The 26,695-nt window shown below is 40.2% G+C and overlaps 2 protein-coding genes across 2 annotated transcripts in view; one reads left to right on the top strand and one right to left on the bottom strand.

Moving 5' to 3' along the window:
- LOC310639069 (serine/threonine-protein kinase TNNI3K) overlaps positions 1 to 26,695 on the bottom strand; it is a gene marked incomplete at both ends in the record, with an annotated part of 213,262 nt that overhangs the window by 40,748 nt on the left and 145,819 nt on the right. Inside the window, one exon of the mRNA XM_083360468.1 lies at positions 23,854 to 23,963. Within this exon, the coding sequence (XP_083216594.1) occupies positions 23,854 to 23,963 (110 nt within the window). The remainder of the gene's footprint in view (positions 1 to 23,853; positions 23,964 to 26,695) is intronic.
- On the top strand, positions 2,033 to 12,418 carry LRRC53 (leucine rich repeat containing 53; the record flags this gene model as incomplete). Its single annotated transcript, XM_083358144.1, has 5 exons — positions 2,033 to 2,111; positions 5,221 to 6,024; positions 8,184 to 8,453; positions 8,571 to 8,714; positions 10,152 to 12,418. 5 exons carry the CDS (start codon positions 2,033 to 2,035, stop codon positions 12,416 to 12,418), a joined length of 3,564 nt encoding a protein of 1,187 aa, XP_083214270.1.

Below are 26,695 nucleotides of genomic sequence, written 5' to 3'. Positions count from 1 at the left end.
AAAGCTAATTTGGCTGTGAAGATGGAAGGACCCAATGATTTTAAGCACTAATCAAAATCAATACAAATTAAATTTCCACTTTCTAAGATGAATTCCCTGACTTTGAGAGTTGTACGTGGAAGAATTGATACCAGTTTAATTAAACCACACTGTAATTGAAAGCTGTGTGAAAGTCACTGGTTTCCAGGGAATAATGTAAAAATTTTCTGTACCTGCTCTTAACACTTGTGAGTTCTCATTCAAGATTGTGCTTGAAAGGCAATTCAAAGCAACGTTAAAAGTATTCTATATCATTTTGATTGGTCATGCCAAGAAGCATGCAAAATTGTTATTGCTTTTTTCCCCCTCCAGGATTGCTACATAAAATCAGAGATTTCTAGAAAACTTTCTGAGTATGGATGAGAATAACTTCTAGACTACACTCAATAGCTAAATAGTACAGCCAATTTGTTCTAATAGTTAAAGCACCCAGCTAGAAACTGGAACAGCATGAATTCTTAAGTAACACCAGCTGCCTGCAATTAGTGCAGGTTCGCATCCCACCAGGCTCAAGGTTGACTCAGCCTTCCATCCTTCCGAGGTAGGTAAAATGAGGACCCAGATTGTTGGGGGCAATTAAGCTGACTTTGTAATAATGCCGCTTGGGGGGTGTATGAAAGCCCTAATAAGCAGGCATATACATAGAATGAAGGCTACTGCTAAGCTTGTAAGCCGCCCTGAGTCTTCGGAGAAGGGCGGGATATAAATGGAATTAAAATAAAAAATAAATAAATTCTAGTCCCCTCAAAGGCACAAAAACCAGCTGAGTGACCAGTCACACACATACTCTCTTTCTCTCAGCCCTAAGAAGCAGACAATGGCAAACCATTGCAAAAAATATTGTCAAGAAAACTATAGGGACATGTCTAGGCTATTACTGGAGTCAACATTAACATGAATTGACATCCCTAACCCCCCAACAATTGTGTGCACCTTTCACAGCAGAACATATATATGTCTGCAAAAGTGAACAGCATCTTGTACAACTGTGCTGAACAAAATATTAGATTTAGAAATATGGTTCAAGACTAAGAACAATTGCAAGATGGAAAATGCTATTGTGACCACAGAGCAAGGCTAGGTCAGAATGAAAGGTGAGACATTAAATAGAATAGATAACAATAAAATATGAAACAGACGTACCAGATAATATGAAAGGAAGACATGGCAAAAGGGAGAAGAATATGCTGTAAGAGGAGTGATTCATTCCACTTTAAAAAAAACACCAACACTATAACAAATAGGTGTATATGCACAAAATGTAAACAGACTCTACACTCCCAGCCCTGCCAACTTAGTTTCTTAGTTTTCTTTATCCCATCTTTAATAACACACACACACACACACACACACACACACACACTATCCCATCTTTAATAAAGGTAAAGGTTCCCCCACACATGCGTGCTAGTCGTTTCCAACTCTAGGGGCCGGTGCTCAACTCCGTTTCAAAGCCAAAGAGCCAGCGTTTGTCCGAGGACGTCTCCGTGGTCATGTGGCCGGCATGACTAGATGCCAAAGGCGCACAGAACGCTGTTACCTTCCCACCGTAGTGGTCCCTATTTTTCTACTTGCATTTTTACGTGCTTTCGAACTGCTAGGGTGGCAGAAGCTGGGATGAGTAACAGGCGCTCACTCTGTTACGCGGCACTCAGGATTCGATCCGCCAAACTGCCAGTCATCTGATCGACAAGCTCAGCATCCTAACCCACTGAGCCACCGAGTCCCTTCCCATCTTTAATTAAGGACTTTAATATCCCATCTTTAACCCAGGACTTTTGGCTTCTTGTTAGAATTGTTTCATTTCACCAGCATGCAATCTCCTTGGAGGCTTTGCTCCTGTGTGTCCTTTTACTACTTCCAAGTTCTGTTTCACAAGTTGTTGGATGGGTAGGTGTATTATACTTGGCCGCAAAAGAATTCATATAATCACTAGATCAGGGGTGTCAAACTATCACGTCATGAGGAAACTGCGCCCACCTCATTGCCGGTAATGGGGAAACAGTTCCGATATGTCATGCAATGTCATGTGCGTCACGTGTTTGACATGTCTGCACTAGATCAAGAGGGTGGTGAGCTACAGATGGCCTTGGATGAAATGGATTATCTGGACCATTTTTTAATCAGGATTCAGGCCAGACTATAGTACTGAGACAGTATTTGTCACATTTGTGGATAATTTTGGAGGGCTTGTTTAAATGAACAACCAGCTGTATTGTGTAGCTTGGTTTCTTATGTAGTCTGATTTCTTATACAATGCTTTTGTCACAAATAATAGTTAACTAGTAATAACTCATCACCATCATTTTAGCCATTGTCTATCCACTGCAAGATGAAGGCCTCTTCTTCATGTTTCCAACCGATACAGTAATAACTAATAGCTGTTAGTTAATTAGTCTTTTTTCTAAAGGCTTTGCTTCAAGCTTTAGGGCTGGACTGTATATTATATTAGGTAACACCACTCATCTAACAAATACTGTAATCAAATGTTGCAGCCTAATTCATCAACATGCTGGAATTCAAGGCCTTGCATCAGCAATCAATCAAATTATTTTCATTTTCAGGTGGGCCAGGTATTCTGCTAATACTTCTATAGTATTAAAGAATTCTGTTTCTTTAAATCCTGTAATACTTGGATTGTGGAAAAGAGGATCACCTTATCTGTTCTAAGAAACAATTGGCAGTTGTAAGAGAGGCTTAGTTTTACTCCAAGTTTCCTTCATGCTTCTGTAGATTTTAGAGTCCAAACTTGGTTGTATGATAAAGGGACATCACAAAAAACAGTGCTGTTAACTCACTGTAAAAACCACTGTTCGGCTTGCTAAAATGGTTACTCATTCAACAGTAGCACTCTAGTCATCCATCCATCATGCTTGCGCTTGCGTGATACGCAGGCTAAAACTCGGCTAATCTATCCTCCAGAGGACATGATTGAAAGCAATACACATCCCAGCAAGTAACCATTCTCTAATGCATTAATGAGAAACCCAGGGGAAATCCTTCAAGGCATCAATAAGCAAACAGCATGCCTCGCCCTCCGTCAAGTTTATTACTTTTTACCTGAGATAAATAAAATCCACATTGTGAAGGGGAAAACAGCACATGGCCTCCCAGCACAGATAAACATTAGCAGCAGTGAATTGGTGGGGGAGCTCAAATGCCATTTCTACACAGGAGAGGAGGCTCTGGGAATACTTGAGAGCTTTAGGTCAGGATCGAGATGGGGGTCATCAAACAGCATGTGGGAAGCTTGTATGGTGCCTGCTTGTCCTCTGCTTGAATGAAAGCACCAATGGTTTCTCACATCCACAAGAAAAGGGGGATTTTTAAAAAAATAGTGGGGCCTGTCACCCCCTCCACCAAATGATTGTAATAAACAATGAAATAAATTGTGATGCCTGGTGGAACAGATGGCTTTCTGTTTTCTGAACAAATAGGTCAAGTCGAAATGCAGTGAAAAAAATTATGAATACATGGCTAAAGAATGAATGTTGCATGAAGGTTTTGATGAATCTAAGGCAGGGTCTGAACAACTAGGAAGCCGAAAGAGGACTGGTGGTGGCTCAATCCTGAAAGGAAAGGAGATTGATCGTGTTATTCAGCCTAGAGAGGTCAAATGAAGAGTTGCCATTGGTATAGAAGAGTGAGACCACACTGATTAAGAAATTGGTCTATTCTAGCCATCATATTTGTCTGCCCTGGATGTTTTATGGTAATGTTGAGGGCTATTTTATTACAACATTCTCCCATGGGTATGAAAATATATCTTCCTGCATGAAGGCGTTATTATCCCAGATAGCTATGCTCTTTTTGGGCCTGCCATTTATTTATAGGAAAGTCTAGAACTGTGTAATCAACTCATGAAGGCAACAAAGGCCTTAGCCAAATTTGTTCCACAGCCAAACTGAAAGATCATAAGACATTCTAGATATTATGTCCATAATACCTTTCTGCTTGTAATAGGTTGTATAAACCAAAGATACAAGAAAGAATAAAAGTCATCACTTACCCCTTTCTATAAAATACTGTAAGGTCAATTATAATCCCACCTTAAGGGGAAATGGGAAACTCATAATGGATATCCATCCAGAATATGTTCTCAAATGCTCTGCCAGTAATGTTAGATGCACAGTAAAATCATTAACAAGAAATACGCCTGTACAATATCCTGATTTTAGACATCTGTCTCAATAACTGGATAGTGGAAACATTATTTATGAAAAGAAAATCCACTTTTCTAACATCTACACATCAGAACTCTCATTCCTGATGCAAACATATTTTGGTATGAGGCTGTAAAACTGAAAATATATTCTAATTTCAACTAGTTCTATGCCAGCACTTCTTAACATAGATTAAAACACTGCTTTTCTGCAAATAGTTGAAATTCAAATGGCAATTCCAAACACACTGAATATAAAATTTTATTATTTAGCAAGGCTCTTACTTTGTGATCAAGGCCCCTCTATAATGTCATTTCATCAGTATTATTTATTTCAGTAATGTCCTTTCAAATATTCACTGAAACCTATTGTTCCTTCTTGTTGATTTGGGTACATTATAAATAATCTTTCATTCATCATTTGAACAGCTTTCATAGTTGTCTCAATGTCATTTTTTCTACCCATGAGTTGAGGATAACTAAAAATTACCTTGCATTTTTCCTTTTTAAAATAATGTGAAAAGGAGTTATAAAATGGTTATTTGATTTGAAAAATTTATTATTTATGTAATCTATTTTACTGTGTTTTATTGGCCTCCATAAACTGTTCAGATTACATAGCAAATACAAATTTTGGACTTCATTTTATTAATCCTTTAATTCTGGGTACTTTTTACATTTTTATACTACATTTCCAAAAAGGTATAAGGCCTAGAAATACCATGTTCTAAAACACACAGCATTTTTATAATTATGGCATACTAGCATGCTGAATGTTGATAGTAACATATTTGACTATTTTGCTCGTTTGTATATGGTAAAGTAGGTATTTACTCATAAGTTATTCCAAACCTGACCTAAATCTCAAATTCCATATTTCTTTACTTCTCAGTTCTGCTATTACCATTTCCTTGACTTCCTTTAACTTGCAAGAAATGACTAGTATTAAAGCAGAGGATGTGAATTACAAATGTGTAGATATATAGAAATATAACTATGCTTCTCTTCTTTTGTCGCAGCTGCTCCTGTATCTACTCAGGCTTTGATTATTACTGATGGAAGTATCAGTTCAGTAGAAGGGTTTAACCTCTCCTTCCTACTTAACACAACTTTCCTAAGCCTCAGTACTAATGGGATTAAAGCAATTAATGATGATGCCTTCCTTGGACTTAGAACACTGGAGACTTTATTGCTTGACCAGAACCAAATACCAAGCTTTTCTATCACATACAGCACATTTCATGAACTTCAGAAGCTTCAGGTGCTGGTGCTAAGCAACAATGTTTTAAGTACCATTCATGGCACCTGGTTCAAGAACACGAAGGCTCTTATTAGACTCCATTTAAATGGAAATCAGCTTACCAGCATCAATGCTGACAGCTTTGAGATGGCAAATCTTGGCAACCTCAGAATCCTGGATTTATCAAGCAATTTCATTAATTCTATTGAAAAGAGAGCCTTCCATGGCCTGCCTCAACTGATAGAAATAGACCTTTCTAAAAACAGGCTAGCTCTTATCCCTGACACATTTTCTCCACTTGGTCAATTAAAACTTCTTAGCTTGGACCAGAATTGGTGGAACTGCACATGCAAACTTTATGATTTAGCTTCCTTTCTAAGACAATATGTGAATTCATCAAAAATACTCAGAAATCCTGAAAACATGAACTGCACAGCTTCTGAAAACCCATCAGTAACAAATATGCTTCAACTCACAAAGATCAACTGCAAGTCTTCACTGAAACAACCATCCAGAATTGTTAAAAAAGGAAGAAAGAAATATGGACGAGACGTTGTATTGGTAGCGCTCTTCTCCTTTGTAGGTAATGAATCTCTTAATAAGGTGTTGCTTGGTCAGTCCCTAGTTTGTTTTATGTTTATATTGGCATTCCTCACTGTTTATGAAATAAAGTTACAGAGAGAGACATAGAATCTGAGTCATACAGTATGACATAACAACAATCATGATCAATCATCCCTAACCTGATTTTCATCCAGATGTGTTGTGACCACAACTGCCAAAAGCCAAAGCAACCTTTGCACAATCTTTTTCTATTTACGGCAGGCATGTCAAACTCGTGACGTTACGTGACGTCGTGTGATGTATCGCGACTTTTCCCCCATTGCCGTCAATGGGGTGGGCCTGGTTTCGGCATGGTGCATCCAGCTTGCGGGCCGGCAGTTTGACATGCCTGATGTAGGGAATTTTGATGAGAGGACTTGCCCATTCCGGAAATGGTGGTTCAGGGTTGGAGGGAATAATTAATCTCGTAACATGAATTTGCAAGGAAACTACCTGCCATTTCTAGAGTTCCCTTTCCCACACAGTGTTCTAAATTATGTTTGTTTTTTTGTGGACGTGTAGAGATACTTGTAAAAAAAGCACCCTGCTGCAACTGGCTATAATTGTATTGTCCAAGAAAACCTAGGAGGCCCATAGGGAGATAGCTTTTGCCTTTGACTGCAAAGGCAGCCTTGCTATTTTGACATTTTGGAGACCTTCCCCCTCCCCCTAGTCACTGCTGCTGAGGCTACAAGCTGTCTGCAGCCAGTATTGGTTTATTCTGTGTAGTTTCTCTCCCATCCAATATTTCTGTGTTCCCTTTGTAAGGAGTATTTATGTCCTACTAGTGCAGTTTAATTTAAGAGGTTTCCAAATGTCCACTGAAAAAGCTCCATGCAAATTAATTATTCTTAAAGTTTTGTCGGGAGCCCATATATATGTATATGTATATGTATATGTATATATGTATGTATGTATGTATATATGTATATATGTATATATGTATGTATGTATATATGTATATATGATGTATATATGTATATATGTATATATGTATATATGTATATATATATGTATATGTATGTATATGTGTTTAAATATATATATACATATATATGTATATATGTATGTATATATGTGTGTGTGTGTGTGTTATTTGATGAAGTCAACCCAGTGCATTTGTTCTGCTGCTCTTCTGAGTTACAATTTCTCATTTCATAAGCTGAACAGGAGAGTTCACACTCTGATCTTGTGTTACGCTGTTCACATTACAGTATTCATGTAGCCTACTTGCCTGAACAAGATATTTGCAACTGTTGGTTTCCAACATGCTACACAGGAACCGACTCTCATATGCTTATTGAGCAGTGCCCTCTCCTGTACCTGATATAGGATATATTTCCTTCTTTTCGAATGGTGGATAAGTTGCTTCTTTGATATGACCCTCAGCACTGCTCAGCTGACAATACAACAATCTCTGTCCTTAAAAAAAAACTTCTAAAAAATATCTATATTTTGGAATTGAAATGCTTGCCTGAAGCTATATCATTGCCTGAAGCCATACCATCTTAGGCTCTGATCTTATTTCATTTCACAAACTAAGAAATATTAAGCACACGTCATGTGTGGAAGAGAGATGGCCAAGATAAAAAAAATGCTCTGAGGATGCTGAATGAATTAATAAATGATATTTTTCTCCCTTCTGGAGTCAAATAAAATTGATCGTTTAGTAGCTCTATTTAAAATAACAAACCATCTAAATTCATAAAAAACCTGAAGTTCCATAGACATTTAAATTCATCCTGGGTTTTTCTCTTTTTTTGCTTACATTATTTACTTCACAATCTTACTTGTACATTATTGGAACCTATAGATGAGTTCAAATTAATTGGAATGCTTAAAAAAAGTTGTATAAAATTAGCAGGGTGGGGGACTGTTCCCTTGCCAAGTAGTTTATAGATTTCATTTAATTCTTGAAAAATATTCTATGCAAAATCATTGACATATATAGAAGTAAAAATATGATGGGATTTAATTGGCTTCCTATGCAACTCTCCTCTTCTGCTACATACAATAATCTCATATTGCAGGATAATCAAATTAGTTATGTTGTTTTATTACAGCTGTATTTCAATGTCTATTGAGAACATTTTTACTTATCTTACTGTAAAACTTTGATAAACTTTCCATTTGTTACAGGAGGTGCTGGTCTCACTTGGCTAGCTTTAGCCTTCTTTAACAGGAAACTTCAGCCTGGCAAAGCAAATGGACACCCATCAGAAAATTGCTGTTGTCGAGTCCTAGATGGATCTCATTGTGATCATGAGCCAAGAAATTACCTCACTAAGGGACACTGTAACTGCCACTTAACTTGGGAAAATGAAATAAAAGTTATGTCGAGGTTGGGTGCTGCTGAGGAAATGCCACATTTACGGAAAAATAGTTATCAAGAAACAATAAAGCCAGAGTGTAAGTGCACAGGCCTAAAAATCCCATTTGGAAGCATTCAAAGTAAGAGTGAACTAATGAAAAACAAGCATTTCTTATGCTATAAATGTAAACTGCTTCAATCTTTTCCTCAAAAAGCTTCCCAGAATATAGAAGTACCTAATAAAACAGAGTTACCACTCCAAAAATATTTCCGAAGAACTCAACATTCAGAAAACTCTGGGCAAATTGTGGAAGATTCATTAAACGCAAGATTAAAAGATGATTCAAATTTCAATCAAGGTAAGTAGTCTTCCAGAGGGAGAAAATGAAACAAAACAAAACAAAACTCTTCACTGAATATTGTTCTAGTTGATATCCTAGACATAACATATAGTAACATAGAAATGAAAGTGGAGTCTATGGATCCTGGATCCAAGAATATTTGAACAAGAGAACAAGAGAAGTTAATCGGAAAAGTAATTAACTCCCATGCCAATATACCCTACATGCAACAGAACAATGATTTTGATGTGTGGGACTAAATACATGGTTAGTAGCTACACAGATATAAAATGAAGTTTACTACAGAGATGAGGAATATAGTAAAAACATATAATGTACCAATTCAGCCATTTACTTTGAGTTTGGATCTCTGATAACAATACCACAAAGGTAGTGATAGTTTGATGAAGAGGGTGGATTCCTGGCATAGAAAGTTTGAGATGAGATCAGAGGAAGAAAGAAAGGCACATTCAGTTGCAGTAATAGCTCTCAGTCACACCAATGAAGGTGATGATTGATAATTGAATTGCTTTGCGATGAAATGGGTGGCAAACAAATTTAATAAAATAAATAAATAATGACTGAATGGGAAGGACAAAACCCAATAAATCACTGGCAGTAATTGGTGTAAGAAGGGAACAGTGAAAAATTGGACATGGTTGATTGAAGTAAGAAAGAGAGAGGGAGGGAAAATGCTCGGATATATACAAGAGAAGCAAAATATATGATGGGTAGGAGAATGGAGTGGAGAACAGAGAGTTCAGATGCTTGTTTGACTTTGGCCATCATAATACTCAATGAATAACAACGAACAAGGTACATCTTTCATATCCAGAAGTTACCATATTGTTATCTTACATAACCTATACATCAGAGTTCCCCAACCTTTTCAGCTTTGCGGACAGGCAGGAGGGGGAGAGGGGATGGTTCCGCACACATGGGGGGCAAGCATGTGCAAGTGTGCACAGCTCCATTTGTTTGAGTGGTGGGGACCTCGCTTGCTGCTCATGCAAATAAAGCACATGTGCCCTCGTTGCCTGTTGCTCGCACAAGTGGGGATGTGTGTATGAGTGGGATGTGCATGAGTGCACACATTTGGCTGCCACTTCTGCGGCCCAGTTCCAAAAGGCTCAAGGTTTAGTAGTGGGCTGTGGGCTGGGGTTGGGGAACCCTGCTATACATGTTAATTACTTCTGGTCAAGGTCAATTTTTTTAAAAAATTCCAAGCATTCACTTCAGATGTTAAAGAACTGTTCCCTTTGAATGAATGTGTAAGACAGCACTTTTTGAGATGACTATATTTTGCAGAGGAAGAGAGAAATGAGCCAGTTGTTCCAGAGAAGATATTTTTGTGGGGGGCGGGCATCATTGGCGAAGGTGTTCCAAACATCTGCTTAACCAGTGTATGAAAACTCCCTCTACATGTGTTAAGTTTCAACATTTGCTATTTAGCAGGAATCAGAAGTGACAAACAGCAAGGAGGACGTTCAAGGCCTGTCTGTGCTTTGGTACAGGAGAAGCTCGGGGAACATTTAGCAAATGAATTGTGTCAGTCTCTTTCTCAAACTGAGTATGATGACTGCTTCAAGCCTTACAAACAAAGGCATCTAATTACGGCCTTGTCACCAGCAACAGATACACTAGAAGAGTCCAAGGAACACTGTGTGCGAGCAGCATTAGAACACCATCCATCACAATATGAATTCTTAGCAAAGAGCAGAAACATTTCTCCCCAGCTCGACCACTTCCTTATCTCTAAACACATACACTGTGATAAAAATCAAGATTGCCCAAAAGTAACGGAAGAGAACCACGGCAAAATCCTAAGATTGGAGGCAGAGCAGAGTGAAGATAAGGGCACAAGATCAGCTGGCTGCTGTATGAATATTGGAAATATACCATTATCACCAGCAGTCAAGAAAACTAAGAAGCCCAAGCGGGTTAGTTTTTACATACCTGAACTCGCAACCGTAAAGAGGGCAAATGTGACAACCGGTGGTTTAAGTGGAAAAAGATTTCCTCAGAACAAACAATGGCACGAGCAGATTCAAGGAAACCAATCTCCTACTTGGGCAAAATTGCTTGGTGATTCAGAAGCAGAAATTAAAGAAAGGCAACTATCTTCTTCCCCTCTTGTGGGTCCTCCTAGGGAAAAAGAGAATGAACTGATTCAAAGGTATAAAATAAACACGAAAAGCCCAAATTCATTAACTGTACAATTAAATTTACATCTTTTTAGGAAAGGGAAAATCCAGCCGAAAGAACTTCTTCATCAAAAAAGCTTAGAGCAACCCTCAACCTCTCAACCTTTGAGATTGCTACCTACTTCCCAGATGGAAGAGAAGAAGAAGAAGAAGAAAAGAAAAAAGAGTTCAGAATATTCAGCTCAAGAGAGGTTAGAAAATGGCAAAGATGGCATTGACAATAAAGCAGGAGTGGAGGAAGTGCCTGAAGAAAATGGCAAGGATGGAGAAATAGCCACTTCTGCTTCTTCTCACAGTATACCTGCCTTGAATATTGGCAAGGCTTCCTCATCAAACAAGCATTTAAAACCTCCAACTACTTCACCTACATTCTCAGCAAATAGAACTTCAAGAAGGACAGTTCCCATTATCTCCCCTCCATCTGGCCACTCACCAAATATTGCACCAAATAAAACAAATCATATTTCTACATCATTGAGTTCTAAAAAGCTTAAGAGGGGCACTTCAGATGCTGAAGTCTTGTCCTTTCATCAGAATATTCCACAAAAGAAATCAAAAGAAAAACACTATTGCCTTTCTTCAGCTCCTTTTAGCCAAGCAGACGGCCTTGACGTTCAGAAACCCAGCAATGGAGATTACATGCACTCTCAGCAAATAATGGAAAATAAAATGCATAGTGTGAGTACAGATCAATTCAGAGACGAACTTTTAAAAGGGCAGAATGGAAATTTCACCAAGAAAGATGAACTGGAAGGGCAGGAAAAGGTTAGTCAATCTGAATTTGTGCAAGAAAATCTATCCAGTACCGAGTCTCAAAATGTAGTGGAAATACCACCATCGAATGAACACCAAATTATCTCAAAAAAGAAAACAGATAGACTCATCTCGCCAGTTCATTTGAGTAGTATGTTGCCTGACTGTCAAACCCTGAAAGAAGAGCTACAAATTAACACCGGAGAGGAAGATGAAACCTTAACACAACAACTGAGGCCAGATTTTAAAACAGAAAGCAACAGTGAGTTGATTCCAAATGTACCATTGGACTCACCAGGTCTGAAAGAGGAAGCAGCACAATCTGGGGATGAATGGGACAATAACAAATCCAATGCACTGCATAAAAATATTGTCAAGGTGGCCATTATCTCTAATACATCCAGCATTCCAAGTTCTTCTGAAAATGGAAGCTTATATCTAAATAGAAACGTGGATCCTCAAAAGAACCATAATGTGCATGTGGATAATGACCACAATTTGCAAAAAAATCTGGATAATCCATTTGATGAAGACAGCACAAAACATAAAGAAGGTAAAATGCCACTAGCTACACATCAAGAGCCTCTTTTGTTAGCGGAGTTTAAAGACGTCAATTATGAGCAACGAAATGAGACATCTTCACTATCTTGCAATATAAATAAAGCAGAAATCTCAGTTCCCATGCCTACACTGTCTCCCACATCTATTGATTATAAAGAAGAATTTCCTTTGCAAGTGGAACAAAGCAAAGCAAATCTTTCATAACACTTGCATTCTTCCTTAGTCCTCTTCAAAGACAAAACCACCTTTCAGTATGAAAATCCATACTTACTGGATCAGAAATTTCAAATGTTAGTGCAATATTTTATGGAAAACAAAGAGCTGGTAAAAGATCAGAACTGAAAATGAAGTGATATGCAGTAAGTTTTAGAACTGTGGCCATAAATTAGGGATGATAAGACACAAAATATTTATTTTTAAATTTTCATGTCATCAAATAATATATGATCAAGTTATATATAAGAGATATAGGACTGACAGAGGTAACTGAATGTTAACTGATCTTTATTTAAAGTAGGATGTTGAAAATTAATGGAGGTCTAGTCCAACACATACAAAAAAGGGAAAGTTATTCAGACTTGGGAACTCAAATTCTCTGCTTTCTCCAAGGAAACATTGCTGTTGGAGAGTTTAGATTGTTTCCAAATGCTATACCTGAAGAAAATGTTAGAAATTCTCTTTTTCCCCTCATCAACCCACCCACAGATTCATAGCAAAATTTCCCTGAAAAAGAATCTGTTAAGAAGACTTTTATACATCCTGTTTTGAGATACTATATTTCTCCATCAAACATTCCAAACATTAAAAAATATTCTGCAGAATGAAGGAAGCTGCATGGTTCCTCTTAATAATATATATGATTGTATGTACACTATACAATAGTGAAGGCCTCTGTATTGAAGTTGGCTGTCTTCTTCCTTTTCTTTGAAAAAGGTTATCATCTGTTAACTCAGGTATCTGCCGAATTTAGAGGATCATTGCATTGTTTTCTGCACTGTTCTATTTTCCCCCAACTCAGTTGTGATTGTATTGCTCTGTAACACACACTTGACACACACTATGTTATGCTGAATTTTTTAAAAAAAAGCCGCCAAGAGGCAAGTTTTCAGGGGGAAAAAAGTATAATGAAATGCTTAGAACATTTTCACTGATGAATCTCAGGGTACTGCTACAATCTTGGAGGCATTTAACTGTGGTTCCAGGGAACATGGAGACTTGGCCAAATAGCAACCTTCAACCTTCTTCTTCTCTGACAGAACAGGGGAGAAAAGGAAGTCTATCTGCCACTTTGAACGTAGGCTGGTTGGTCAATACCATGAAGAAGTGGAATAAGTATAAGAATAAGGGAAGCCGTATCTTCTCCAGTTGCATAGAATGGTGATGGGAAGAAAGTGAATAGTTTCTTAGCTTGCCTTCCATTGTGGATGTGAAAGTTCAGCTATGCTTTTGAAACCAACTTAGCTGAATTTAGGAAGGTAGAGATCCTGTAGAGCCCGTGTCTTTAGGACACATCAGAGACATCCTGTTTCTTTTCTTTCCTTCATTAAGGACAAACAACATTTGGAGCAACGAAAACCAGAGCAGCTTATAATTTCAGGAACTGCATACACTGCTACACACAACACAGAGAGATCTGTACAGTCCAAAATCTCATGCACCGCATGTTAAATATTCGGTTCTTGAGGCATTAAGCGAGATGAAGTGTTGAAACAGCAACAAGTTTATTTTAACTCAGAACAGAAGCAGCCCTAATGGCTGCTGCACAGCTATTTATAAGGTTTGCCTCTAGGTAGCAACCAATAGGTTTAAAATAAAATTTTCCTGCCCAAAAACTAATTATCAGCCTGGAGACAGCAAGTCTGGCTCAGTAACAGCAACCGTTACATAACAGAAATCTAGGTCAGAGATTCCAGCAAGTGATCAGACATTAAGCAAGTGATTAACAGCAATTGTGGCCAATACATTACACCGCACATCCCTCTGTGTTGTAGATATATTATTCAAAATAAACACATCCTCAGTTCAATCCAATAGGCTCTTCTATTGGGAAGATTTTTAACACCCACCCCCGCCACCGTTATGCACCATTAGTTGTTTCAGTTTTAAATTAGACATTTCCACCTTTCTTGACACAAAGGTTGGCTTGCATAAAATCTATGTCACCTCATGCATAATCTGATGATGACAATGAAGTTGAGGTCTGCTACCTGCTGAACTTGTATTGGCAGCTCACCTCCCCTCTCCTCCAGTCACTCAACACTGCTTTTCATGGCTGAAGGAGAAATTGGACACCTTGTTTGTGTGGATGCATCAGCCCATGTAACACTTCACAAGGCATAATTCAGGCAATGCTGAGACTTCTGATAAACACTGTACAAACACTGGTATTGTAGTATTCTGGAAGATCATAAGGTCTAATATTCAACACGTTGTTCAGTAGACAAGTAAACCATGTATAAAGGGAAGGGAGGATAATGGTGGTGATGGGACACTACCAATCAATTTAAAGGGGGAAAGAAATGTATTTCATGTATTGCTGGTTCTTAAACCCAACTTAATGCATTAAAGATGTTGTGCTGCTTCTGCTACAAAGATTTTTGTATGGCTTCTCTTTCTATTGTTTTATTACTTTAAGCAATATCATTTTGTCCACTCTATTGCCATTTTATTTATTTATTTATTTATTTATTTATTTTATTTTATTTAATTAAATTTTTATACCGCCCTATTCCCGAAGGACTCAGGGCGGTTTACAGGGCAGCATAAAATATAATATAAAAATAGTATAAATTAAAATAGATTAAATTACATAAGCCCAACAATTAAAACAATATTAAAAGCTAAAACCCTTTCAGTCCAGGCCTGATAGATCAAAAAACCAGGTTTTCAGATCCCAGCGAAATGAACGCAGATCGGGGGCGGTCCAAAGTTCCACCGGTAAATCATTCCAAAGGGCAGGCGCGCCCACAGAGAATGCCCTCCCCCTGGGGATCACCCGCCGGCATTCCTTAACCGCCGGCACCCTGAGAAGGTCCTCCCTGTGGGAGTGCACAGGACGATGGGAAGTTGATGCCGGCAGCAGGTGTTCCCTTAGATAATCCGGACCCAAGCCATTTAAAGCTTTATAGGTCATTACCAGCACCTTGAATCTCACCCGGAGGGCAACCAGAAGCCAATGCAGCTCACGGAGAAGAGGTGTTACACGGGAGTATCGGGAAACTCCCATAACAACTCACGCAGCTGCATTCTGCACCAGTTGAAGCCTCTGCGTGGTCCTCAAGGGCAGCCCCATGTAGAGAGCGTTGCAGTAGTCTAGCTGGGAGGTCACGAGCGCATGGGTGACTGTGCGTAGGGCATCTCGGTCCAGATAGGGCCGCAACTGGCGCACCAGATGAAGCTGGGCAAAAGCCCCCCTGGTCACGGCTCCTATATGGTCTTCAAAATTGAGCCGTGAATCCAAGAGGACGCCCAAGTTGCGAGCCCTATCGACGGGGGGTAACACCTCACCCCCCATCATTAGTGATGGAACAACCTGGTTAACCCGAGATGCCAGTATGTACAGCCACTCAGTCTTGGCAGGATTGAGATGAAGCCTGTTTCTCCCCATCCAAACCCGGACCACCTCCAGGCAACGGGACATCACGTCGAGTGCATCACTGGGTTGGTTCGGGCATATAGTATGGATTACTTGTAGATGCTGCTGTCTGCAAATACTCATTATCAGAATTTATCTAGTCTGGGATATTTGGGAGTTGGGAGCAGACTGAGAAATGTTTATTTATTAATTTATTATTTATTTATTAATTTAATTTATATACCGCCCTTCTCTCAAGAGACTCAGGGCGGTGAACAGGGCAATACATAAAAGTTAAATACAAAAATTAAAATTAAAATTATTAAAACATGATTAAACAATGCCCATAAATGATACAAATTTAAAATGGAAGTTATTAATAAAAATCCCAACCCGTCCCATCAGGCCAGGCCCGCTTGTTTAAAAAGATGGGTTTTAAGGTCGCGCCGGAAGGAGCGGAGATCGGGCGCCATCCGGAGCTCAACCGGAAGATGGTTCCATAAATCCGGTGCACCCACAGAGAATGCTCTCCCCCTGGGGGCCACCAGTCGGCATTCTTTGACCGGCGGCACCCTGAGGAGGCCCTCTCTGTGGGAGCGTACTGGGCGGAGGGAAGTTGACGCCGGCTGCAGGTGCTCCCCAAGGTATTCTGGACCCATGCCATGAAGGGCTTTGTAGGTCATTACCAACACCTTGAACCTCACCCGGAAGACAACTGGTAACCAATGCAGCTCGCGGAGCAAAGGTGTAACACGGGAGTATCGGGAAACTCCCAATACAACTCTCGCGGCTGCATTCTGTACCAGTTGGAGCCTCCGAGTGGTCTTCAAGGGTAGCCCCATGTAGAGAGCGTTGCAGTAATCAAGACGAGAGGTCACGAGCGCATGAGTGACCATGCGCAAGGCATCCCGGTCTAGATAGGGCCGCAACTGGCGCACCAGGCGAACCTGGGCGAACGCCCCCCTAGTCACAGCTACAATATGATCTTCTAAGGAGAGTTGTGAATCTAGGAGGACTCCCAAGTTGTGAGCCCTATCTACAGGAGATGACTCACCCCCCATAATGAGGGGTGGGATATCCTGAATGTCCCGAGATGCCGGTATGCACAGCCACTCCGTCTTGTCAGGGTTGAGACGAAGCCTGTTCCTCCCCATCCAGACCCGGACCGCCTCCAGGCACCAGGACATCACGTCGAGGGCATCACTGGGGTGGTTTGGGGTCGAAATGAATAGTTGGGTATCATCAGCATACTGATGATACCCAACTCCAAAACCACGAATGATCTCACCCAGCGGTTTCATGTAGATGTTAAACAGAAGGGGCGAGAGGACCGACCCCTGAGGGACTCCACAAGCGAGAGGCCTCGCGGTCGACCTCTGCCCCCCTGCCAACACCGACTGCGAGCGTCCCAGGAGATAGGAGGAGAACCACTGAAAAACCGTGCCTCCCACTCCCAATCCCCTGAGACGCCGCAGCAAGATACCATGGTCGATGGTATCGAAAGCCGCTGAGAGGTCTAATAGGACTAGAACAGAGGAGTATCCTCTGTCCCGAGCCCTCCAGAGATCATTCACCAGCGCGACCAATGCCGTCTCCGTGCTGTACCCGGGTCTGAAGCCCGATTGGTACGGGTCTAGATAATCCGCTTCATCCAGGACCAGAGGGAGCTGATGTGCCACCACACTCTCAACAACCTTCGCAAGAAAGCGAAGGTTGGAGACCGGACGAAAGTTATTCAAAACAGCCGGGTCCAAGGCAGGCTTCTTGAGGAGAGGTCTCACCACCGCCTTTTTCAAGGCGGCGGGAAAACTACCCTCACTCAAAGAAGCAGCTATAACCGCCTGGAACCAGCCTCGTGTCCCCTCCCGGGCTGCATAAACCAGCCAGGAAGGGCACGGGTCCAATAAACATGTGGTGGAGCTCAGCCTCCCCATGATCCTGTCCACTTCCTCCAGAGTCACAGGATCGAACTCCTCCCAGGTGACACTGACAAGATCGCTCGTGTCCTGATCGTCCGATACTGCCCAGTCGGAGTCCAAACCGGTCCGAATCCGAGCGATTTTGTCCGACAGATGTTGACTAAATTCCTCGGCACGCCCCTACAAGGGTTCCTCACTAACCTCCTGGTTAAGGAGGGAGCGGGTCACCCTAAACAGGGCGGCCGGGCGATTATCTGCGGACGCGATGAGGGCAGCGTAATAGTTAGATCTCGCTACCCTCATCGCTGCGAGATAAGACCTAATATGGGTTCTTAGTCGCAATCGGTCAGATTCAGATCGGCTGGACCTCCAAACGCTCTCTAGGCCCCGTCTCCGACGCTTCATCTCCCGGAGCTCCGCGGAGAACCATGGAGCCCATTGGGATCTGCGCCGGGTCAGGGGCCACAGGGGTACAACTCGGTCAAGTGCCTCCGTGGCCGTCCTTTCCCAGGCTTCCACTAAGGCATCTGCCGAGCTGTGAGCTGAGGAGGCAGGTGGGGACCCCAGCGCTGCCTGAAACCTCTCAGGGTCCATTAAGCGCCTGGGGCGGAACCATCTAATTGGCTCAGCAACCCCACGGTGGGGAGTGGCAAAACGGAAGACCGGAAGAAGAGGAAGTTCATCCAGCTTCCTCTTCTAGCCCAAGCAACTGGAAAACCAACAAACCTCTCAAACTTGGCACCAATCCCAGTAAATCTCTATGCAAAAATATCTCAGGATAGGTGGGAAAAGATAGGAGGGTGGCTTGAGATGAAGGAGCCCATTGAATGCACCTTGAGAGTTTTTCATGTTTCCTCTTGCATTGTTCCTCTGTCCACTGACCATCCAGCTGGGCTTTTTGGAACAGAGGTCTATTGGTCTTCTAGAAGAGGAGTAGACCCATATTCAGGATACCTCATGTGACAAGTCATTTGGTGACCAGGCCATTTGACAAGTAGCTGAAGCCTCCAATCTCGGCATCTGACCGCACTTGCCCAAGTCTGCCCATCACATTTTAAGGAAACAAGGTGTAATTGTTTTTTTTCCCCCTGGCAGCTGACATTAGGTGAGATGGGAATATAAGCACTGCCCTTAAATTGTCATGCAATGAGTTATTTTTTAAAATTTAGCTTTTAGATTTTTTTTGTCCTACCTTCTTTACTTTATAAATACTTCCAGATGGTGAACATACCTAATATTCCTTCCTTCTCCTATTTGCCCAACAACAACAAAACAACAACAACAACAACAACAACAACAACCTTGCACTGGCATTCATGCCTAAGGTGGAACTAGAAGTCACATCTCCTGGTTTCTTGCTTAGTGCCTTAAGCACAGCCTGGGCTCTTAAGCACAACCATGCTGGCTCAGGAATTCTGGGAGTTGAAGTCCACAGGTCACAAAAGAGCCAAGGTTGCCTACCCCTGCACTAGACCAAACTGGTTTGTTGTTAGGGCAGGGTAGATTACAGCTTGGCGATTGGGGTGCTGCAAATTTTGTTAGCATATTTTTCTGCTGACCCAAGGGCTGGAAAAATGTACAAGAACATGGCTGAGAGAAAAGGACCCTAAGATTCAAATTTGGTTTGTGGAATATATTAAAAGGCAAACTGAAGGAGCAAAGTATCTTGGACTAGTTCTGTTGCCTGTTTCTAGATGTGATGAATTGACTTCTCATGGATAGTTTATCATTTCTATTATTAAAATTGTTATAAAGGAAGCATGAAAATGCAAGATGGAGGAAACAGAGAAGAATATGCCTCATTATGTAGTGTTTTGTAGAGAAACTGTAAAAAAATTAACCAGTAGATGGCGCTATCTATTCTTGTCCCTCATAATCTGAAAATATTTAACCGAAGTATTGAAATAATTTCTCACAAGTGAAGGCTTTAAACTAACTTAAGGTTTTGAGAAATAAATATTATACTATCAGTTTAACAACATCGGATCTCTTGAGCAACACCAGATATAACATGGGTTTAGCCTTCCTTCCTTCCTTCCTTCCTTCCTTCCTTCCTTCCTTCCTTCCTTCCTTCCTTCCTTCCTTCCTTCCTTCCTTCCTTCCTTCCCTCTGTCCTGAGATGAAGCAATAGGAAGGATATGACTGTAGTATTTCCAGAATATAAAGAAAAGAAAATCAAATTGGCAATTTTCTTAATCTTCCTGATTTCCTGCTAAGCATTCAAGGAGGTTAGGGGGTATGAGGAACAGTGACTCCTTATGCATTTTATACACAGATGCAGAAATTTAGCTATAAAGCTTTTCCTTATATCATACAAAGAAAACTCCACTTAGTGTTAAATGCAGCTTTTGAAGGGCATAGAAGGAGAAAGGCCCCCAAACAATAACAGGTTCCTATTGTCTTTTTCAGTAAATATTATCAGTATGAATTGTCAGATTTTAAAAAATCTCTATTTTTTCATTGTTTAATTCTCTTTAAAAGCTGGGATTTCCTTGGGCCACCCACTACTTCCTTCTTGTATAACGAAGCTGATTTTACTGTAAAAAGATCAACTCTTGGTGAATTTGCTATTTCTATTCAGACATCAATTCTGAAATATAATGCTAAACTTATTGTTCTAACCAATTAAAAATGTATGCAACTTTGAAACATGTTGTATATTCACTTATTAATGTCTTAAAGGAAACGAAGAGGCAATTTCCAGCTATCTTTCTCAGTTTTTCATTCCTGAAAGCTTTTTCTTCACACCATGTTATTCAGAGTGAGGTTGGATGGCCACCCAAGGCTATTACAGGCCAGTGAAGTAGTAGGAGTTTTGACTGTATTTTATGTAGGAAAAAACGCCAATTAACCTCTATCAGCATAGGGAAAAATCTGTTGCAGATTATAGCCCTACATTTTCCCCCCCTTCCATTCAATTGTGTCTGATTCTCAGAGACTGTCTGGACAGGTCTCTGCAGTTACATTGGGAAGGTTTATCAGAAGTGATTCGCCATTGCCTCCTTCCTAGGGCAGTGGTCACCCAGCTGGCTTTATGCCTAAGGCGGGATTAGAACTCAGTCCTCGGTTTTCTCTCCTCATGCCTTAATGCAGTGATAGTGAACCTAGGTCATGTGTGTCAAAGGTGACCCGCCATGATGTTTTGAGTGACACACCAGCATTGAACAACACTCAACAACAACTAATATTCAAAGCATGCCCAGTTCTCCTGCAATATTTGGAGGTTGTGGAAGCCGTGTGAGAATGGGGTGTGCTCTTCTGTGGCTGCTGGACCCTTTGGAGGTTGCGCAAGAGGTCCCTGCTCTTCTGTGGCCTCCTTAGACTCCAAAAATTGCAGGAGAACAGGGCATGCTTTCACGAGGCTGCAGAGGCCGCACAAGAGCTTTCTCTGAAATGGCTTCAGGAATGAAGATCTTGTATGAGTCGGAGAAGCCTCCGGTAGGTCGCAGGGTCTGTCAACAGAGAGAGGACAGCAGCTGAAGGTTAGTGGTATGCAGCAGATCCTGGGAAACACTGGGCCACAGGGGCAATTGTGCCCCTCCCCAAGGGTTACGTTCCTTGGGGAAATGCTGGGGGCAGCCATTTTGAATGGCAGCTGTGGCAGCATGGATAAATGTAAGGCTCAGGCTGTTGCTGATTGCCACTGTTCAGGGTGGCCTAGAGATAGAAAATTGTTTCTCTTTTGTTTGGGGAGGGAGGGGACGGAGGGTGTGTGTGTGGAGGGGGGGGAGACATGCCAGCAGACTCAAATTAGGCATTTTTCAAATGTTTGAAACGCTGAGCCATTACTGTCTTAGCCACTACACTAAGCTGGCTCTCCAACTTTAATCAAGAGATGGAAAAATCTGCTGCTGCAGATTGTAGCCTCACATCGTACAATATGGTTGTCACAAAGGCCGAGCTCAAGAGAAGTAAGCAGACAGACTCATTTAGTACACAGATGAGAGACTATCAGGAAATTGTCACTGCATTAACACCATTCACTATTCTTCTTCCTAGCTTTTCTCCTTGCCAACAATCCTTGCTTCCACTACATCTAATAACCACTTTATACATTTCCCTTTGTTTATTTAAATTTCTCACCTTGATTTTTGAATGAACTCATTCATTCTATCCAACCATTATTTTCTCCCTCTCCCTGCCTCTGAATACATTTGTTCTTCTATCATATATTTGTTTTGCTCTTCAAGCCTTATTCACTCACTGTGCATGATGAAACCATTCCAGATACTTCTTTTTTTTACTAGTCGCTCACTTTTGCATTCAATTCACATTCATTCAGCATCCATAATCCATGCTTGACTCCATCGCTCTTTGACATACCGGATGCATTTTCTAAGTATTCCAGTGCACTTTCTACATTTTTCTTGATGCAGGAAAGAGTAACAACATTCTTCCAATTATCAGGTGCAGATGCAGTCTTCACACACAAATTAAGCAAGATGTACAGCAATTGCACAAGGAAACCATATGAATGTTTTTAACATTTCTCAACTTATGTACTCTATACCTCCCAGCCTTAGTATTTTTCAATACTCTGACAACATTCATGATTTTCTTTCCATTCATTTTTTGTCTTAAACATTAACATTTTTTGTCTTAGACATTAACATTGTCTTAGACATGAACATTAACAGAATAGAGTTTATTTCAATTGCATTATTTGACAGTCTCTCTCATTCCCATGCAAACCTTTACAATTCTCTTTCCAGTCTCCCATCCTTTTATGCTAGTTTCCTCCAGTTTGTTACTTTTATTTTTAATCCATTCTGTCAAAGGATCTTTATTCAGATTTTTCTTCCAGTTTGAAAACAATATTTTATTTCTATTAAAATTGCACTGCAATTTCTGTGGTTCCTTTAATCCTAATTGGCATTTACTCTTTTTCTCTGCATAAACATTCTACAATATCTTTCTATCATTCTCATTTTTGCATCATTTTGCACCATTCTCACCTTTGTAGTGTTAATACCACTTTATAATGCCTTGATAAGACCACACTTGGAATATTGTATCCAGTTTTGGTCTCCATCATATATAAAAGATGTTGAGACTTTAGAAAGAGAAGAGCAACAAAGATGACTAAGGGACTGGAGGCTAAAACATATGAAGAATGGTTGCAGGAATTAGGAATGTCTAATTTAATGAAAAGGAGAATTAGGGGTGTCATTATAGCAATGTTCCAATATCTATGGGGCTGCCACAAAGAAGAGAGGGTCAACCTATTCTTCAAAGCAGCTGAAGGCAGAACAAGAAGCAATGGATGGAAACTAATCAAAGAGACAGCCAACCAAGAAACAAGAAAAAAATTCCTGACAGAACAATTAGTCAGTGGAATGGCTTGTGTTCAGAAGTTGCGGGTGCTTTATCAGTGGAGATTTTAAAGAAAAGATTGGGAAAAAAACATGTGTTTGAAATGGTGTAGGGAGGTTGGACTAGAAGACCTCCAAAGTCCCTTCCAACTCTATTATTCTGTTATTTTGTATTGATGGTTATATTATTTCTTACTTCATTCTTTAGCATATCTTCTTTCAATACATTTCTTTTGCATTTCAATTTTTAAACTTCCTTGCACCATGATCATCACCAGACAGACCAATAAATATTTACTTCTGCTACCAATCATGACTATGATCAGTTGGGACTTTCACACAATAGTTTAAAAATTATTTTAATAAGATAGAGGAGGTTACCAGCACATCAATGCCACATGCAGCATTCGCTGTTAACAGTAAGGCAAATAAGGTCTACTTCACATATTTTGGATATTATGTCACAAGAATCATCAAAACTCAGTTTAACTCCCAATGTGCTCATACTGTTTTAATTAATCTAGGGTCTAGAGAATATATCACAAACTAAGATAACTGTTGCCTGCATCCCAGCAAATAGGAAGTACATGTAGAGCAGGGGTCTTCAAATTTGGCCCTTTTATGACTTGTGGACTTCAACTCCCAGAATTCCTCAGCCAGTGTGCCTGGCTGAGGAATTCTGGGAGTTGAATCCAGAAGTCATAAAAGGGCCAAGTTTGAAGACCCCTGATGTAGAGTATTGGTCCATGCTGAAATACAAGCAACAGATTCATTGATCTGCCATTTCTCCTCCAGAGAGAAACTATGGCCATGACTTGGAGGGGACCTACTTACCTCAGGACATGCATTCCAGCCCCTCATTAGTAAAGAGGAGATTGGCTTGGGAATTGAATAGCCGATTGGAGGTCTGATGTGATGATAGGCCATATCAGCTGCTGCAGCGGCTGTAAATAAGAACATGATGAGGCTGAACTATTGATTATCCCCAAAAGCAGACTCAGGATGCGAAGCCAACTTTTAAAGGTTAGTGAACTGAAATTATTTTAGCCTTCCAAAGGTTTAATATACCCAACCAGTCTCTGTTTTGTGTTGAGAATTTGGATAGAGTATAATAGTGAACGGTCTGTTTCTCTTTCATTAGGGATATTCCTTTTTACAATTCTTAATATTTCAGAATAAAAGTCTTTTCTAAGATAGAATCACAAATCAAATTAATTAGGAGGCGAGAGAATGACATGATGAAATAATGCCCTGACCATATTCATAGAATGGTTTTCTATCCTGGGATATTTATTCTAATGATTCATGACTTTTATAATGTAATCTTTGCTCATTTGGGAATAAATAGCATTATATGATTTCAGTGGGACTTACTCCCTTGAAATAATTAGAGATGATCCCTAACAATTTTTATACTGGATCTCCAACTCAATACAATACGTCTTCAAGACAAAGAAAATCCAGTTGCCTTTTGAAAAAGCACCTTTGGGACAACCATGACCTGGATGACTGAGAATCTCCATAGATATTTAACACAATAGAGTTCTGAATATAAAAGCTGTAATACCATTAAAATTGTTTGTAATCTGATGATTGTCATAGGAAGAGTAAATAATACAATTGGATGCTACATGACTTGCATTTACTGTAGATGGATCAACTTGTATATGTTCAGAAATCTATACTTTTTTTTTACATATGATACTCAAAGCATAAGAGCAATGGTAGTGCAGTGGTTAGAATTCAGTATTGCAGGCTAATTCTGCTGACTGCAGTTTGAATCTCACCGGCTCCAGGTTGTTTCAGCCTTCCATCCTTCTGAGGTTGGTAAAATGAGGACCCAGATTCTTGGGGGCCATATGCTGACTCTGTAAACTGCTTAGAAAGGGCTGCAAAGCACTGTGAAGCGGTATATAGGTATAAATCCTATTGCTATAAAGATATATAAAGTGTCATGCATGCAGGCCATATTCCCAAACCCTTCCTGGGCTGGATTTTAAAGACATGACTTATTAAAGATGTGTTATTATAAATAACTGAAGCAAAGCTTTATATGTATCCTGTAATGTGCAATCAGTGCAATTGTTAAGTTTTACCATTTTTAAAAAACCAGAGTCTTTACTGTTAAAATTAAGTAGGTTGTCATCTTTTCTTAAAATTAATACAAAAATGGGAGGTGTTAAATGTAGGTAGTTCGAGCTAATATACGATTTATATTCTAATTGAGAAATGGAAGGAGATACCATTATACTATGTCTTTTTCTTTCACCATCCTCCCATTATAATATATTCCACTTACAGTGGTTTGTGCTATATTTAATGTGGGAGAACTGCCTTCTGTCCCCATGTTATGATAGAAGTGTATAGGCTGTAGTTTAGTCTCTGGTCATTTCTTAATTAATCATGGTGAATTGCAACAAGTCAGCCTTAATGGGTAAATTTGCAACGGCCTAGAAATAAATTTCACAATTACCTTCTGGGGTTGAATAAAGACCCTGAACATTAATTGATGTACAAATCTGAGCAGCAGAATTGTCTCCTGAAACTGAACTCCACCTTCAATTTCAATTGGAATCCATTTTTATTAATCTTCATACGCCTGCTCCTCTCATTAATACCCCAGTGGCTTTTCCTAAGCAACCACTGCAGATAATGTTGTGTTGTGTTGTGTATACTTCAAAGGTTTAGGAACAACAGTAGTTATGAGGTAAAACCGCTGACAGTGCTCTGACAGATCGGACGCACATGCGGCAACCTGACAGCTGTCAGCTATCAAAGCTGCCGCCAGCTGATCACACACGCGCGGCAGCCAGTTGACAGCTCGGAGCTGTCAAGAGCCGCCGACAGCCGATTGGTCAGAGTTTCTGCGGCGGGAGAATATGCCGCAGGGATTGGTCAAGGGTTTGACAGCTCATGTATAAAAGGGCGACTATAACCCACTGTCACCGCCGGGATTCCCTCCAGAATAAACATCTCTTCAACTAAGTGCCAGCTGTCTCTCGTGGTCCTTAACCAGCCGATATAATACAGACAATATAACAAAATGAGACAAAGATCTCCATATTTGCATACCCAGAGCAACATAGTTTATGCTTCTCTGGACTTGACTCAGTATGACCTCTTATACACACATAGTAAAAGGAAGCTACTACAACAGCCCTAAATGGTTTATTCAGTGTAATTCTTCTTCACAAGGACCTTTTGCTCAACATCCCAGCCTAATTGATAAACACCATTGCAGAAGGTTTAATTGGTTGGCAGTTATGGCCTATGTAATGGCTTGTTACCTTTCTATTTTTATTATGCTTGTATTATAAAGCCGAAGCAGTTTTTCCACACACTGCCAATCTTTCATTCTTTTTAAAATGCTTGCCTCCCACCTTTCTGTATGATTCCCTGTATTATTTAGCCTTATTTTAAAACTCATCATAGATTAATAGTCAGCCAATTGCCTGGCTTTCCCAAAAAGAGTTAAAAGACTGGGGTCAGAAAGTGTTCAGTAAGCAGTGTTTGTGTTTTGTCATCTCTTTTTTCCTAACAAAGAGGAAAACACATTTCTTCCTTGCTTCTAGAAATCTTTGTAAGGGACGTGACCCTAGTGGAGAATATGGAATAGCTTGCAAGCTTTTAACAACTAGAATTATACCTCTTAGAAAAAGAGAGTTCCAAAGAAGAC

The sequence above is a fragment of the Vipera ursinii genome (assembly GCF_947247035.1).
Source record: "Vipera ursinii genome assembly, chromosome: 3".
NCBI classification, from domain to species: domain Eukaryota; kingdom Metazoa; phylum Chordata; class Lepidosauria; order Squamata; family Viperidae; genus Vipera; species Vipera ursinii.
Note: the sequence above shows the minus strand (reverse complement) of the source record. Positions and strands in the feature narration are given on the sequence as shown.